This window comes from Sabethes cyaneus, chromosome 1 (assembly GCF_943734655.1).
Source record: "Sabethes cyaneus chromosome 1, idSabCyanKW18_F2, whole genome shotgun sequence".
NCBI classification, from domain to species: domain Eukaryota; kingdom Metazoa; phylum Arthropoda; class Insecta; order Diptera; family Culicidae; genus Sabethes; species Sabethes cyaneus.
Window position 1 is genome coordinate 140,010,186 of NC_071353.1, and position 18,264 is coordinate 140,028,449.

General features: G+C 37.2%; 1 protein-coding gene across 1 annotated transcript in view; it reads right to left on the reverse strand.

Moving 5' to 3' along the window:
- Positions 1-18,264, reverse strand: part of LOC128745240 (uncharacterized) — a 140,165-nt gene that overhangs the window by 18,866 nt on the left and 103,035 nt on the right. The window contains exon 3 of the mRNA XM_053842270.1: positions 12,019-12,106. Within this exon, the coding sequence (XP_053698245.1) occupies positions 12,019-12,106 (88 nt within the window). The remainder of the gene's footprint in view (positions 1-12,018; positions 12,107-18,264) is intronic.

The following is an 18,264-nucleotide window of genomic DNA, read 5'->3' on the forward strand; positions in this document are numbered from 1 at the left end:
CTACAATATAATTATAAAATGATTTAAAAGAACGTCGAAACGCCCAAATAGCGGATCCAAAAAGCATCCAAGAGCTCATAAAAGGTCTCAAATAGCACAAAAACTACTCATAAAAAATTCGAAAAAGGCTCCAAAATAGCACAAAGGAGCTTCAAAAAGACACAAACAATTTTCAAAAGACTCCAAAAATCACCAAAAAGAATCTAATACAGCTCAAAAAAACGGTCGAAACCGGCCGCGAAAAACTTTAAAAAGCGAAAAGACACAGAAAAGTTCTGAATCGGTCCTAAGGAGCACGAAAAGGCTCCCAAACAGGCTCCAAAAAGTTTCCAAAATGGATCCACAAAGGTTCCAAAAAGAGCTCCAAAAAGACGCCAGCTATGTGTATTCTTTCGCATTTTGCTTTCGTCTTCTTGCCATTTTTCTGTTGTTTTTTAATGACTGTTAGTCGTTTTTCGTTATTTTCAGCATCTGACTTTCTGGTATCTCGTCTATTTGCCTCTTTTCAGCGATTTGTTGTAATATTTTATCGTCTTTTATGCCGCTTTAGTTGCCTTTGATGCCGTATTTTTGTCGTCATTTGTAGCCTGTTGTTTGGTATTTCTTGTCGTTGTTTTTCTGTCTTTTTATAATCTCTTCATTGCCATTTCTGCATCTATTTCTAGTGTTTTCCTCGTTTTTATTGTCCTTTTTGACGTTTTCCGGCGTCTTTTCATCGTCGTCGACGAGGAACCGTTTTTCGTCTGTTTTGATCATCTTTTCACTGTCTTTTCGTCTTCTCTTCATCGCTATTTTGTCTTTTGTCGTCTTTTCACCATCTTACTGCAGTTTTTTTTCGGCACATATTCTGTCTTTTTTTGTCTTCTCTATGCCGGATTTTCTTTGTATTCACCATCTTTTTGTCACTTCTCTGTCATAATTGCTGTCTGTTCATAGCCTTTTTGCCATATTTTCATCATGTTTTCATCGTTTTGGACAGCAAGCATTTTTGTCGATTTTTTTTACAGCTTAGTTATATTTTTTGTGCTGTTTTGGTCTATTTTGCTGAAATTTCCCTGTGTTTTTGTTTGTTTTTTCGTCATTTTGAGGTAGAACTATGTCTTACGGCAGGGTGTCAATCCAAAATTTGGATTCAATCCAGCGTCACGAAAAAATGAAAGATTTTTATCGCTAATAGCTCTTCCAATTTAGAACAAATTTTGATGGTTCGCATATCATTTGATTCATAAAAAATGCAGAAAAATGTATGGGAAAGTTTTAGCTCGAAAGTTTTCATTAAGTTTCACTATTTCGCGATTGGAAAATAATCTTTTCAAGAAATTGTATGGCTTTCTTGAAAAGACTATTTTCCAATCGCTGAATAGTGAAATTTAATGAAAACTTTCCCATACATCTTTCGTGTGATAGCCTTGCTTCCCAGGCACGAACGGTCATTGCATACACTAAGCTTGTGGCTGCTACTGCTTCAAGACAAAGAAGCAAAATAAACTTGCGCCGCTGGGCGTAATTCCGCCCGCCGTTTTGACATGTAAAGACTATTGAAATGACATAAAAAGGAAAACAGAGAGCCATTATCGTCATTCACTCGCTGCTCGACTTCCGAGCTGAATACTGAAACTTTCCACTTCAATCTAACCTTGGAAAACATCATTTGGAAATTTATTGTACAAGAGTATAGGAAAATTGCACTACTGCAGGACTAGTGCTACAATCCTATTGACTCTTAAAGCCTGTTGCAGTTGATATTCGAACATGCGACGGCTGGCCTGTTGGACCAGAACCTTGCTTCGAGGTGAATTGTGAGGCGCAGGCTTTTTGCTTGCTACATAACACTGCAACCATGCGACATATGCAGTCATTGACTATCTCATTAATGCCCATAACATATTGTTTTGAGGACCTAAATTTTTTCTTTAAGTTTTGTCAATAGCTGGATGCGATAGGGAGATTTCTTTTCTGAAATACTCCGGTTTTGGTACTAGAAAAATAGCTCATCTACCAAAAATACGATACAATTTATGAGGAAATATAATTTTATCCGCCCAGTTATCTCCAGGGTACGATACTGGCTTAACAAGCCAGTCGTTGTATGTTCGAATCTCGACTGCGCGTTACCGCTACAGAGTTAATAGGATCTTTGCACTAGTTCCGTTATTTTCCTGTACTCTAACAAAAACGCGACAAAAACTTTTGAACTTATTTGCAATGGCCTTATTTTACGGTACACATCGTTCAATGTGGTGTAAGCCGTTTTCCTTAATGTTCAAGGGTTCTTCGCAAAACCCAGACTAACGTAGTTCTACGCCAACTACGCGGTCGAGTCTGCAACACAACCTTTCTGATTTTTTGACAGTGTTCCGTTTTCCTGCTTGTTATCAAAATAATAATTTGTCGCCTTTTTTATCGTTTTTATACGATTTTTTACGTTTTTGGGCGTTAATTTGGGGTACTTTCATTGCCTTTCATCGTATTTTCCGCATCGTATTTCATCGTAAAAAGAGTAAAGCTAATTAATGCGAATAGGAGAAAGATTCCAGTTACCTGGTTTTAAAGCACAACCTTAATCGCTGGACAGCAGCACATGATTAGAAACCCGTAGATACGACCACTTGATCCATAGGTCCGTAGAAAATTTCTAAGTTTTTTTTAGAGTGGATTTTACCCAAAGGGTCATTCACCAGATTTCTAAGTTCGTAGAACTACGGATAAATCTATAATAGAGATTTCGTCTTACAGACTCACCATTCGTTCATAGACTTCAAAGCGGCGTACGAATCAGTTAAGCGCAACGCATTGTGGCGGATTGTGCTTGGTTCATGGTTCAAAATAAAGGTGATGAACTTTTGAATTTGCCGTTCAATATTGCATTGGATGGTGTTATTCGTAAGACAGGCGGTACTGGAAAGCGGTGTGCCAAAATCACAAAACCTCGCATGCTGCTAGGTATCGCGGATGACAACGATAACATCAGTGTTAAACAGGAAATGTTAAATGGTGGTACCAAGATGGAATTGCAGATGAAAAATAACGACCTTATGCTCATTTTAATGAGCACTTGTAGTACCAGTGTTATTTACTAAAGCATCACATGTTAAATGCATTCATTTAAATGAATCCATTTAGTTCAATTTATTACAACCAACCTGTCTACCTAATGAATGACTATAAAAATATAAATTACCTCATAGAGAAGATACCTGGCACACTGCCAGGAATAAGCACCATTCGGTAATGGAACCTTTCATCTCGCATAAAGTCAGCGTACGTTTGCCTGGTACGATGCTGCCGCCTTCGTAGCTCGACAGGCACTTCGAAGTAGACCTTTCCGCGCTTCAGTACCTGCATGAGACACTGGCAGGCCAGGCAGCATGCAAACCCGTATGTAAGTGGGTTTCCTTCGCTCATGTGTGCTTATGCTTACTTACACGGATACCTGCTACCGGGGAGAGATTTTCAGGTAATCCTTTTCCTCCGTCCTGGCGAACATTAACGTTGGAGGAAAATTAAAAGACCGTTTCGTGTCTTGGTCGGGTTTCTAATTTGTGTAAAGTGGTATCGTTTCATCTTTTTTGTCATGTTTGGGTTCCATTGGTAGGATTAAGAAATTACCGACTGAGACTAGACTAAAGCCGGAATCCAGAGTTTAATTTTAGTGCGATATTAAAGCCACACTATAAAGCCATCCCACGTCGGCTACTGCGTTTAAAGGATCGATTGGTTTCCAATAAAATCATAGAATTTTCTTATGTTAACGTTCCAGGATAAATTTTATCGATTAAGAATTCAATCACAGAATCTCCCACAACCCTAATCGAAAACGTTGAGTGACAAATTCGGACACACGCGTCCGAAACCTTGCTCGGAGGAACATCAAAAGACCAACTGGTGCGGCGCGGTACAACCATAGAGAAAAAAGTCCTTCCGCAAAACAAAGGCACTCTTGGATGAAGCAATTTTCTCACTTGTCACTGGCAGGCAGGCAGGCCATGCATGCATGCACCGCATTCAGAAGGCAACTGAATTGCATAGCAACGGAACAAGTGAGCAGAACAATTTGCAATTAATTGAAGGGGGTTAGCACTTTGGCGGCGGCAGCAGCAGCAAAAGTGATCCAACCCTGTTCAACCTTCCATAGTGACATTTTTCAACACCGTTGAAGCAATGACTTTTCACACCGAATGCGATACGTGACCGGCTCCCGCTGAATGTGAAATTAGAAACGAGCTTAGAAGCGGAAATATTGGCACGTTCGAACGAATCGACCTAGTGCCCTTTGCACCTGAAACCGGTCAGTTACGCGGTGCTTTTCTAGTTAAAATGGGTGTACCACGGCAAAAAAAAAAGAAAACACTGTCAAAAATTGAACAATTATTATAGACATTTTAAAAAATATCAGCTGAACCTTCCAGTTCGGGTCCAAAACTTTAATGTAACTCAGCGACAAAAAAGGACATTTCCTACTCGGTGTCAGCATCTCAAGCCACACACCGTAACGGAGTTCCGGAAAAATATATTCCCACTCTCCCCTTGCTGCACCCTGACTTACGAGTGGATGCAGTGAGTGGAAACTGAGAATTTATAACATTGTACGAAACGGTTGCGGCGAAAGTCGGATGTAAAAAAAAGTAGGGGAATTGTGTATAACGTGCCCCCCTTGGCCAATGTGCCCCTCCTTCGTTTTTCGCTAAACAAGCGAAATCAAAATGCAAAACCACCCAGAAACCATAGTATTTGATGGAACTAGCCTACTATGCAAGTACGACAGTTGTCACATGCTGTAAAAACAAAACAAAAATAAATTTGTTTTTGTGCAGCTTCCGATGTAACTTTTGGCGTCATTTCCATAAGCTATTTTCTTGTCAAAATCTGTAAATAACCGGTTGTTGCGATTCGATTGCGTAAAGTGAACTTCAAAAAGACATCCCTGCCAAAAATAACGGTATGAAAAGCTTGATTTGCTTTAGCATTTAATATTTTTTCAAATAAGTAAAAGCAGGCCAATATGCCCCACTCGCGGTGGTGCAATTTGCTCCCCTTGCAAATGTGGCTATAAACATAGGTAAACAGATCTAAGTTGAAGTCAATTGCCATTATTTAATTCAATTAGGATTGTAGAGTAACCGTGGTGGGAATAATTTATTACCCACGTCCAAATTCCAGGTAATTCAACTACGCGGTGCAAAATGCCACAGCTGCAGTATAATGTGCCCCATGCAGAAAAGAAAAAGTGCACCAGAAGGCCGAAACTAGGTTTATTTTACATAAAATAACGATATTTTGCAAAACAAACGAAATAGTTTTACTTTCTACAAAATAGAGTTGGTCTGTCACTGGTAGAAATACTCAAATTACCGCATTGGGCATATTATACCGCAGGTGGGGCATTTTACCCCGCGCAGACACGATACACAACATGTAGGTGCTTTTATTAAATAATTCCTAGCATGTTTATTCCACAATATTAAATGAAATAAACAATTGCAATTGGTTGTCAGCTTAAATACCAACATATACACGTAGTTGTAACGTTAATTTGGGGAAGTATAACGGAGATATATCCATTTACTCTTAGGGGGGGGGCACATTATACACATTTCCCCTAAATGCATTTCACTATGCTGACGACGAATATGTACCAGTGCGCTAGTTGCCCATGTGGCAATTTTCACATTTTTTTTCTTTGACGTCGGTACACACGTTGAGGGATATCTGCAGCAGGTTTTCGTTATAATTGCAAATGCTCCGAGGCTTATATTAAACCACCTTATACCAGGCGTTTCGGCGATATGAAATTCACGTTTATATAAAGTACTAGCTGACCCGACAAACTTCGTGTTGCCACAAATTAACCTGTGTTGTACATAAATCATGAATTTCGGATGATCTTTGTCACAATCTCGAGTTTTGCAAGTTTCTGAGGAGTTCAACCTTAGATGATTCATTTTGGCAGTTACGTAACTATGAAAGCATCCCAGGTAACCAATAAGCATCACCAATGCTATTCAAATGTAGGCCAATAAGCATTTAAGTCGCCTTAAATGCTAAAGTAGCTGTATATTTTGCCAAGGCGACTTAAATGCTATTTTGGCAAAATATACAGCTACTTTACTGATAACCTTCTTATAGTGCTGACAATGCTAATTTACAGTTAATTACCGACACGAAGAATTTGAATACAATTTTAGATGCCAATTTACAACACCCATGCAGTCAAACAGCTAACATACAATAACGTGCAGTATAAAATGCCAGATACGATGATTTGCTGCTTATATTAATGCTTATTAGTTACCAAGAATGGGTAGTTTAATATACTAATTTGCCATTTTTCCTCACAGTAAAGTAGAAAACAACTCGCCTGTCCCCTCATTGCATAGCCAGAAAGCGGATAGTAATATTCGCTATGATTGTACAACATTTCGCCGAATATCATTTTGCGAAAAACCTTAAGCGGAATGTACCATTTCACGGAAAAAAATTTTGTGGGAAGTACCATTTCGCAATCCTCTTCTTACTCGCTGTCGCTCGTTCCAGGAAACCCAGGTAGACCTAGGAAAACAAATAAACCTAAACAGTAGTGATTTCTGCGGGGAGTTGCCTCCCCCAGTGGGCGGGGCTCCGACGGTGGGTCACCGGCAACACGCGCGGCCGTCTCGTCCTGAATGATCTAGTGTTACTATAGATAGTTTTTGTGGTCTTGTTATTGACTAATGTTTTATGGAAGAGTCTCGAATTTCTCGAGTTCGATTAGTTTTTGAGTTTCGCAAAAATTTCTGTTTTATTTGTATGAGAGTCCATAGCCCCCTACCACAGGGGTGAGAGGTCTCTAACTATCACAAAATAAATTGAAGACTCCAAAATCTCCCACATGCCAAATTTGGTTCCATTTGCTTGATTAGTTCTCAAGTTATAAGGAAAATTGGATTTCATTTGTATGGGAGCTCCCCCTCCTAAACAGGGGAGGGGTCTTAATTCATCATAGAAAAAATGTCTGCCCCCTAAAAGCCCCACATGCCAAATTTGGTTCCATGTGCTTGATTAGTACTCAAGTTAGGTCATTACAAATATTTAATAAAGTTTTTGTCCCTCCGGTGTTGGGACACTGAAGGGGGGGGGGGGTCGAAAAAAAACAAAGAGAATTTTTAAATCGAGCAAAAAAAATATGGATTTTAGGCATTTTTACTTAAAGATTAAACATGAAAACCAAATCTATTCTTGCCTTTAATAAAGACGTTGGTATTTTTCGTGCAAAAATCTACGAACTAAAAGACAAAAACGGAGAAATTTTTTTTGGCCGAGTTTCGGAAATTCCACTGTTTGAACTTCCATTTATATTTCATGCAAGAAGCGTTAACTCGTACACTCATTTTTCGACATTTGATTTTATAAAAAAAAATTAACCTTTTAAAATTTCCAAGGGAGGGGGGGACAAAAACTTTGAAAATGATTTGCAATGGCCTTATAAGAAAATTGGTATTTTATTTGTATGGGAGCCCCCCCTCTTAAAAGGTGGAGGAGTCGTAATTTACCATAGAAAAAATTTCTGCCATCTAAAACTCCCACATGCCAAATTTGGTTCCATTTGCTTGATTAGTTCTCGAGATAAGAGGAAACTTGCATTTCATTTGTATGGAAGCCCACCCTCTTAAAGGGGAGATAGGTCAAAATTCGCTTTCTAAAGAGGAGAGGGGTCTCAATTCACTATAGAAAAAAATCTTGCCTCCAAAACCACTTACATGTCAAATTTGGTTCCATTTGATTGATTAATTCTCGAGTTATGAGGAAATTTGTATTTCATTTGTATTGGAGCCCCCCCCCTCCTAAAGTGGGGAGAGGTCCTAATTCACCATAGAAAAAATTCTTGCCTACAAAAACACCCACATGCTAAATTTGGTATCATTTGCTTGATTAGTTTTTGAATAATGAGGAAATTTGTATTTCATTTGTGTAGAAGCCCCCCCTCTTAAAATTGGGAGGGGTCCTAATTCACCATAGAAAATATTCTTGCCCTCGAAAACTTTCACATGCCAAATTTTGTTCCATTTGCTTGATAAGTTATCGTGTTATGAGGAAATTTGTATTTCATCTGTATAAGAGCCCCCCCTTCTAAAGTGGGGAGAGGCCCCAATTCATCATAGAAAAAAAAATTTTCTCCAAAAACACCCACATGCCAAATTTGGTTCCATTTGCTTGATTAGTTCTCGAATTATGAGGAAATTTGTATTTCATTTCTGTAGAAGCCCCCCTCTTAAAGTGGGGAGGGGTCCTAATTCACTATAGAAAATATTTTTGCCTCTAAAAACCTACACATGCCAAATTTGGTTCTATTTGCTTGATTAGTTCTCGAGTTATGAGGAAATTTGTATTTCATTTGTATAGGAGCCCCCCCTCCTACAATGGGGAGAGGTCCTAATTCATCATAGAAAAAATTCTTGCCTTCAAAAACACCTGCATGCCAAATTTTGTTCTATTTCCTTGATTAGTTCTCGAGTTATAAGGAAATTTGTATTTCGTTTGTATAGGAGCCCCCCTCTTAATGCTGGGAGGGGTCCTAATTCACCATAGAAAATATTCTTGCCCTCGAAAACTTTCACATGCCAAATTTTGTTCCATTTGATTGATTAGTTCTCGAGTTATGAGGAAATTTGTTTTTCGTTTGTACAGGAGCCCCCCCTCTTAAAGTGGGGAGGGGTCCTAATTCACCATAGAATATATTCTTGTTCTCGAAAACCTTAACATGCCAAATTTGGTTCCATTTGCTTGATTAGTTCTCGAGTTATGAGGAAATTTGTATTTCATTTGTATAGGAGCCCCCCTCTTAAAGTGGGGAGGGGTCCTAATTCACCATAGAAAATGTTTTTGCCCTTGAAAACCTTCACATGCCAAATTTGATTCCATTTGATTGATTAGTTCTCGAGTTATGAGGAAAGTTGTATTTCATTTGTATGGAAGCCCCACCTCTTAAAGGGGAGAGAAGTCATAATTCCCCTTCTAAAGAGGGGAGGGGTCTCAATTTACCACAGAATGAATTCTTGTCACCAAAAACACTCACATGCCAAATTTTGTTCTATTTGCTTGATTAGTTCTCGAGTTATGCAAAAATTTATGTTTTATTTGTATGGAAGTCCCCCCTCTTAGTGGGGGGAGGGGTCTCTAACCATCACTAAAACCTTTACTGGCCCCAAAAACCTCTTTTTCACGCCAAATTTTCACGCCGATTGGTTCAGTAGTTTTTGATTCTATAAGGAACATCCCGACAGACAGACAGACAGACAGACAGAAATCCATTTTTATATATAAGCTGACTAAAAGTAAACCTGGACGCCCCTTGTGCGTCACCGACACGCCTCCTGTAGGAACTAGAACCATTTGACATAACTTTGTTTACATGTTTATAAATAACCACTGGTGCAGGTTCCGTCAAAATATTCAACAGCGTTTCATATTCCGAAGAGTTATAAGGGGATCCTAGGTGTGGTAATGCGCCGAGTAACATTCAAAAAAACCGAAACTAGGGATTGAGAGCTGAGGTGAGAGATATTGAGGTGCGTTAAGTCCATCCTGGCTTCTCCATCCATGGATTCGGTGAGAAGGTACGATGCCAACTATCAAACCACGCGGAATATCCTCGCTCGAGAAGACTATAGGGCTTACAGTGGCAGTAAACTTCCGAATATAATTGTAGATAAATCCCAAGCCCCTACCTAGCGCCTCCACGTGGCCATACCTGGTAATGCTCTATTGAGTAGCCAAGCTAGGAGGTGCGATGCTGAGTGGTTTCCGGCTGCCTGGTCTCAAAACCGCGGTTTTGGGCAGACGGCGGAGCCACACTGCCTAGCTAATAGGTAAGCCTAATAAGTTACATATTTAATTTTTTTTTCGTTTTAGCCTATGAAGCATCTCCTACTATTTAGTAAAAACTTTGGCCAAAACGAGTTTAATACTGCACATGGATACCGGAATGAAAAATTAAATTAACTATTAGAAGCACTTATGGAACCTCAAAGCACACTATTCCATACGAAGGACTGCTGGTGAGATTGTTCTAATTTTACCCATATATGCCACATTTCATCTTAATATCATATTATTAACAGTATTATTATTGATATCATAAATGTGGTAGACTGGATGATGGAGTGGATTGCCAACCTGAATCCTTAAGGTCTGAAGCAAATGTGGCACTTCTCAAAACTCTCTTTAAAACAAACAAATCATCACGTGGGTTAAAGTAGGTACAGCGAAATTGATTATTACATGGAAGGATCCTATGCTGGAAGGCGACTCTTATAACCCGGAATGCGCACAAGTGCCTCTGCTTGTGGGTCCGCCCAATCCCTTTTGGCCCTTCTGTAACAGCATTAGTGTGAAATTCATTTGATAATCAAATTTGGATCTACTGTAATTCTACCCACATACATTGGCAAGTCCTTGAAATGATGGTGGCTTTCCCCTATTACTACTACTACTACTACTACAGTGGCAGTAAACATCCGAACCGGCACTTGAAGCAGATTTTGGTCACCAAGAAGAGTGCTAGGCGGTCATCCATGCAAGTTTTGACGAAATTCAACAGATGTATTTCGATGGACGACGAAAACTATGTGAAAATAGACTTCAAGCAACTTTCCGATAAATTCGCAAAGAAGGGCATTATCTGGTAAGGAATATAACGGGTGTTCGGCATCTCGCTGCAAAGTTGTCGTGGATTCGAATCTTAGTATAATCAAACCGATGTCTAGTGACTTCAGGATGGGTTTATTCTCAGGGCCCTCATCTACCCTTCCTCATTTCCTTCCCTTCCAATTCTATATTACCCGATGAAGCCTCTTGACAGTGCAAAAGCCTCTCCTATATAATTAAGTCAGGGGCCAATTCTATTCGCTTTCGATTCCGCAAAGGGAGGAAAACACGGCTGAGATCCTTATTTCCGAAATCAATGCTTCTTAACTACTCAATTTTATGGTATCTTTATAGAAGGAAAAAAAAAATAAAATAACATAACCAATGAATGTTAGCAATGTGTCGTAAAACCTTCCATTTGAGTTTGCAGCACCCCCTTTAAAGTCAGCCGCCATCAATTAATTAAACCGCTATTTCTCATCCAGCTTTTTTATGCCTGTTTTTCTTTTTCCACCATCTTATTCGAACACAGTGAACATTAAATGTGCTCATGAAAAACAGAAAATATCGTTCAAAAACGAGGTGCCAGTGCTAGCCTCGTTTTCCGTAATGTTGCCATAAAAGTGTAATGTTCGCCGGAGCTTAAATACCTTTCGCGCTGCTTGCTTGAAGACCGAAAAAAACCTAAGAAACGTGCCGTCATTACCGTGTGAACCACGGTGTGGTACGCCGAGAAGACGTGACGCATGACTCATTTCAAGAAAGATTTTAGCTCAGTACTTGGACAATCGGCGAAGCGACGAATCATCAGCAAGCGATCTCTTCTAATGGATGTATCGGTTATCTTCAAGCTACGCCGCCGGTTTTACTGCGCTAGGAAACAGTCCCCCGGAAAGTAAAAGTTTTTCCGTCTAGAAGGTTTTATAGCAGCCGTAAAACAACCACCGGGTAATGATAGGTGGGAAATTTTCTAATAAATTGAAATATTTACGAAGCAATTTTCATTGCAGGATGTGCACGTGGCAGCCAGACAACAACAACAACAACAGTGAAGCAAAAAGCCATTCCGTCCGAAATATCTTAACTTTAGATTTTAAAGAGATGTTGGTAATTTTTTTAAATGCGGTCTTTATTAGTCGCTCGTTCTTGATTGACAAGATAAAAATACAATGGCTAAACAGCAACATGTAGGAACGAAAAAAAAACTGCCACCGTAACAAATTAGCGGAACATAATTTCGGCTGCTTTTTGCCGCAGCTGTCATTCAAACCCGCGTGTAAGTAACAAAAAGTGTTTACTCCGTCAATATGTACTCTACTGGGTGCTGGCTCTACAGTTTAGCCATTCTCTATGCATGTATGTATGTATGTATGTATGTACGAGTACGTTACTTACCCAAAATGTCGCTTTTTCTGCTGATGGGACGCCAGCTGCCGGTGACAGTGAAAAGCTCGGTCGCACACGTTGCAGGTTAGGGACTCATCTGTAACGAGACGAGAAACAATGGCGTAATGAACCGAATTGTGCGCTTGGTAGGCCATTAATTACTGTGTCACAAGCATCAGCTCAATTAATAACATCAATCAATGCAATGGATGGTAGGTGATTTTCCCATAACAATAATACCGTAATGGCATATACAGAATTACACTGCCCTTGTACAGTCAGTGCCACACTCCACTGGCGTGTCTAGGTTGGGGTACACTGGATTTCATAATATGGCACAGAAGATGGCCAAAAAGAAGCATAGAAAGGGGCCCAGAAAAAGACTTAAATAGAGCCCTAGAAAGAGGCAAAGAAATCTGTCTAGAGAGAGGCACAGGCTACAGAAAGATACTCAAAAACAGGCCCAGCAAGAGCCAACGAAAAGGACATCGAAAACGTCCCAGAAAGGGACCAAGGCAGAGTCACACAGAATCTCAGTAAGAGTTTCAAAAAGAAACAAAAAGAGGCACAGAGAGAAAACCAGAAAGAGCCAAAAAGGTACGGAAAGAAGCAGAGAATGTGTCACAGAAGGAAACCTAGTAACATGCTCCGAACAGTCTCAAAAAGAGTCCTAGAGAGACACACATAAAGTGGCATTGGAAAAGTCACAAAGAGAGGCACAGGAAGTGACATAGAATGCGGCCTAGAAAGAGGAACAAAAACTGGCCCAGGAAAGACATAGAAAATTACTTTGGAAGATGCTCGAAATAAAGTTCAGTTTTTAGACACAGAAAAAGGTCCAAAAAGAATCAAAGTTAGAGGTCTAAAATGATGCACATATAGATAGATATGTAGATAGATAGATAAAACTAAAACGAGGTGGCGCATCTTCTGCATGCATCTTCTGTTTTATATTTATTATCGTACCAAAAATTAACACAGAAATGAAAAAATTAAAAATGGCACTCCAAATGAAAAAAACAGCAGAAAAATTATTCAAAAATAACTCGAATATGACACAAGAAATAATGCAAAAAATAAATTAAAAGACATGAAGGTATAAAAAGGACCTCAAAAGTGCTGAAATAGATATGAGAAATAATACAAAAACAACACTTTAAAATATTATAAAAAAACATCGTAATGTCATGACAAAAATGAAACAGAAATGACACTAGAATGATTTATAACTCGAAAATGGTACTAATAATGACAAAAAAAAACGATACAAAAATGACCCAACTTCGGTACTAATGTTATACATTGACAGAAAATAAATCTCTTTCCCAGGCTAAAATTTGTTTTAGATTTTTAGACGTTTAGAGGTCTTTTGGCTTCTTTTAGACACGTTCTAGATTTCCTTAAATTTTTTTTAAACCTCTTTTGGACATGTTTTAGACTTCATTTAGAAGTCGTAGATTCCTACCAGACTTCTTTAAGACTATTTTAAAACATATTAAAAACTATTTTGAACTTTCTTTAGAATTTTGTTACACTTCTTCTAGCGTTTTTGGGCTTCTTTTATATTTCATTTATTACTCTTTCAGATTTCCATTTTTTAGATATCTTTAAGAATGCTTTTAGATTTCTTTTAGACTATTGTAGCCTTCTTACAAGCATTATCTAGTCTTCATTTAAAACTCATTTAGACTCGTGCCATGCTTCTTTAAGTTTATTTTTTGAGTTCTTTATGAATTCTTTTTGGATTTTATTAGATTTTTTCACACTTATTTTAGATTTCTTTTAAACTTTAGACTTCTTTTGAGTTTCATTTAGAACTCAATTTTCCTCATTTTAGATTCCTTCCATACTTCCTTATGGCTGGTCTTGATGTTCTTTTAGACCTCTTTTAGAATTCTTTGACATCTCTTAGAGTTCTTCAAGTCTTCTTTTGGATTTGTAGATTTAATTTAAAATTTGTTTTAGAACTTTTTGAATGTCTGTTAGACTTCTCGAGGTCTGAAGTTTTTGGAGCATCTTAGTGCGAAACCTGAAATTAAACAAAAAACAAAACTTTCCAATTAAATTCTACTATTTACATTTATTCGTGACAGATACGTATTTCGGCTGCGATTTGCAGATTTCATCAGTGTCTGTTTTCGAACTTTTTTTTATTAATTTCAAGCTTCTTGAGGACATCTCTCAGGCTTCTTTTAGGCTTCTCTTAGACTATTTTAAGCATTTGTTAGATTTCTTTAAAACTTATTTTAGGCTTCTTTTGAACTTTTTTTATTTATCTTAACTGCTTTTGCAGCTGCTCATGCTCAAGGCTTATTTGGATATCTTTTATTCTCCTTTAGACGTATTCTCACTTATAAACTTCATTACAACTTCTTTTAAATTATTTTCTGGCCATTTTTGGCTTCTTTTTTGCCTCTTTTAGACTTTTTTTTAGATATCTTTGGGACTTATTTTAGGCTTCTTTAGAACTTTGGAAATCATTTAGACTTCTTTTAGACTTCTGATAGATTTATTTTTTGGACTGATTTCAAAATATTTTTCAGACTTCATTTAGAACACTTTCAGTTTCCTACCAGACTTCTTAATGACTATTTTTCAAACTTTTTTAGAATTCTTCCGTATTTGTTCTAGAGTTCTTTTAGATTTTTTTAAAACCTTTTTTCAAACTTCGTTTAGTACTCTTTCAGATTCTTCACGGATTTCTCTAACACTAATTTTAGATTTCTTTTGAATTTTTTTTTTTGATTTCTATAGATTTCTTTTAGTTCTTTAGACTTCTTTTACACTTCTTTAGACTTCATTTAAAACGGTTTTAGATTTCTGCCAGACGTCTTGAAAACTATTCCTAGAGTTCTTTTAGACTTCTTTAAGATTCTTTTTAAACTTCTTTAAAATTTCTTTTTGACTTCATTTTGAACTCTTTTAGATTTCTGCTAGAATTCTTTAAAACTATTTTTGGAGTTCTTTTTAGATTATTTTTTATTAGAATTTTAGGCCATTGCAAATCATATTAAAAGTTTTTGTCACCCCAACCCGCTCCCCCCCTGGAAATTGGCTTGAAAAATCGGGGGACAAAAAAATAATTTGTAGGATATGAGTTAAATTTTTTTATAAAATCAATTGTCTGTGGACTCTACAGCCTGAAAAGCTTGAAAAATGAATGTACGAGTTGAGTTAACGCTTCTAGCATGAAATAGAAATAAAAATTCAAACAGCGGAATTTCCAAAAATCGGCCAAAAAAATTTTCTTTCGTTTTTGTCTTTTTTTCATAGATTTTTGCACGGAAATTAACAACGTATATATTAAAAGCAAGAATGGATTTGGTTTTCACGTTTAAACATAAAATAAAAATGCCTAAAATCCATATTTTTTTTGCTCCATTAAAAAATTCTCTTTGTTTTTTTTGCCTCCCCCCCTTCAGTGGCCCAACACCGAAGGGACAAAAACTTTTTAAAATATTTGTTATGGCCTTATTAGGCTTTTTAGACTACTTTCAGACTTCATTTTTTTTTTATTTTTTTATAGTCACTTTAACCAGCTTGGGTCATTCGTGACTTCTGCGGGGTTAGGATTTGAACCCGGTTCTTCGGGGTGAGAGGCGTGAATGCTAACCACTACGCCGGGTCTGACCCCAGACTTTATTTAGACTTCTTTTGAACTTCTTTGAAAATTCTTTTAGATCTCTTAGAATTCTTTCACACTTCTTTCAGAATTCCTTAAGACTTCTTTTGGATATATTTTATACTTCTTCCAGCCTTCTTCTAGGCATATTTAACCCCTATTTACCCCCAACCTATACAATCGTGTAGATGAAAGCTTTTGCTGAAAATTGTACCAAGAATCGTTCATGCAACCTACAATGTGTAAAAGTAGGACAATGTTAGCTGAATAGTTACACTTCGTATTACCATAGTTAAATGCCTTGCAGAAGTAGTAGTTATTTCATAGTTCCAATTTTCCGCAAAATTTAAAATAAATGTGTCGTCCAGGAAGGACTGAATTTTGTTTTAGAATTCTTTAAGAATTCTTTTTGACTTCCTTTGGAAATTTTTTAAACTTCAGTTAGATTTTTTCTATACTTTTAGATTTCTTTAAGACTTCTTTAGATTTTTTAGAATACTTTCAAAATTGATTTGAGCCTGTTTTAAACTTCTTTTAGACTTAGTTTAGACTTTTTTAGACTTTAGCCTTTAGCCCTTCTTGCCCGACTTCTTTAAAACTACTTTTAGAGTTATTTCAGAATTCTTTAAGACTTCTGTTCTGTTTTCCGTTCGATTTTTTTAATACTTCTTTCAGATTTTTTCAGACGCACACACTTCAAAACGAGATTTGGACAGTCGAGCGTTCGGTAAAAATTTCAGTGGTGCATATCGACGTTTACGGATCTTTACTAACGTTTGGTATCAGAAGAATTTTCATCAAACTATCGGTTGTCCAAATCCCGGCAAAGTTTTTCCGACTTCGGTTTTTTTGAGTGTGTAGATTCTTACAAGACTTTTATAAGGCTATTTTTAGACCTCTTTTAGAGTTCTATTTAACTTGCTTTAGAATTCTTTTAGAAGTTTCATGCCAGATTCCTTTCAAACTATTTGTAAAGTTCTTTTAGAAATCTTTTAGAATGCCTTTAGATTTCTTTTAGGCTTCTTTTAGATTTGTTTAGACTTTTTTAGATTTCTTCTAAACTTCTTTTAGACTCCATTAAGAGTGTTGGATCGCCCAAGTGCGATTCCGGGTGAATAGCCAGTTATCTGGTGGACGACGAAAATCCTTGAGCGGACAGTACTCGTGACGAAGACCGCACGGTATTATACTGAATGTGGACGATTTCGCTCGACAAAATAAAAAATGTGTGTTCACTGTTCGAGAATTTATTGTTAACTGGTTTTAGCTCTTGATTGTGAGCTTTCTTAGTACCTTTAGCGTTACAACATTTTCGTTTGCATATAATTTAACATTTTCAAGATAGGCGTTATTGAGTAAGTATCAAATAGGTAAGTATAATTCAACGGTAAGTAAGGTAAGTATAATTATTTCAGGGTTGTAGTATTTAATATAATTTTGCATGTAGAAATTTGTTTAATATTTTGTTTTCAGGTTTAATCAAATTGTGAATCGTCACCAACAAAGAAGTCTTTCAGTTTCCTGCCAGACTTCTCTAAAACAATTCTTAGAGTTCTTTAAGAATTCCTTTAGATTTCTTTAGGGCTGCATTTAGACTCCTTTTAGATTTGGAGACTTCTTTTGAATTTCTTTTACACTACATTTGGAACCTTTTCAGATTCCTTTAACACTATTTGTAGAGTTCTTTTATACTTCTTTTGGACTTCTTTTAGAGTTCCTTAAGACTACTTTGGTTATATTTTATACTTCTTTTAGACTTCTTGTGTTTTTTAAAGCTTCAATAAAACTTCTGTAAAACTTCTTTTCATGTTCTTTCAAACTTCTTTTAAACTTCATTGAGACCTTATTTAAGCTCACTGTAGATTTCCCTGTGATGCATAATTAATCTTTAAACTTGTAGTTCTTGTTTACCATTTGGATTTAAGCCTATTTTAAATCAACAAAAAAACAAACACCACATAAGTGTCAATGACAGCAAACGATAAAGAATTTTCTAAGCTAAATGTTGCAAACAACCACACCCAAGCAACATTGTGAGTTTTTCTGTACTCTTATGGCAGTTTTCAGGGCCAATTTCGGTCTTAAATGCCATCATAAAAGTGTAATAAAACCCAAATTGTTACTTAGGCAGTAAGGAGATGATTTCGAACGATTGATAGCTGTAAACCATACAGAGCAGCAAACTTTGAACGCCTTTTTTTTCGAAATCAGAGTTTTGTCACTTAGTTCGGTCTGACCACCGACCAAATGACAATACAAATATCACAAATCCATACATAATAAAGTGAACGCCAGTTTGTATGTATCTATGTTCCGCCATAACTCCAGAACGCCTTGATCATTCTTCACCAAATTTAGCAAGCCATTAGATCGATTGCAGTAACGCAAGTGGTTGAGAGACAAGAAGGGAGGAGGATTTTTTTTCGTATGCCAGAAGGGTATTGGGTTGAAAGGCCACTGCGACAGTCTTAATGATCGTCTTTTGTGGCAAACCCCGATTGCTGTACATAAGGGAGGAGGGTTATGGAGGGGATGGGTTTATTGTTTATTTGTTACCAGTCAACAGACCCAGATGGTCCTAATGATGCTTAAGTATACTTAAAATATTCACTTTAATTCTAGAACGTGGAATG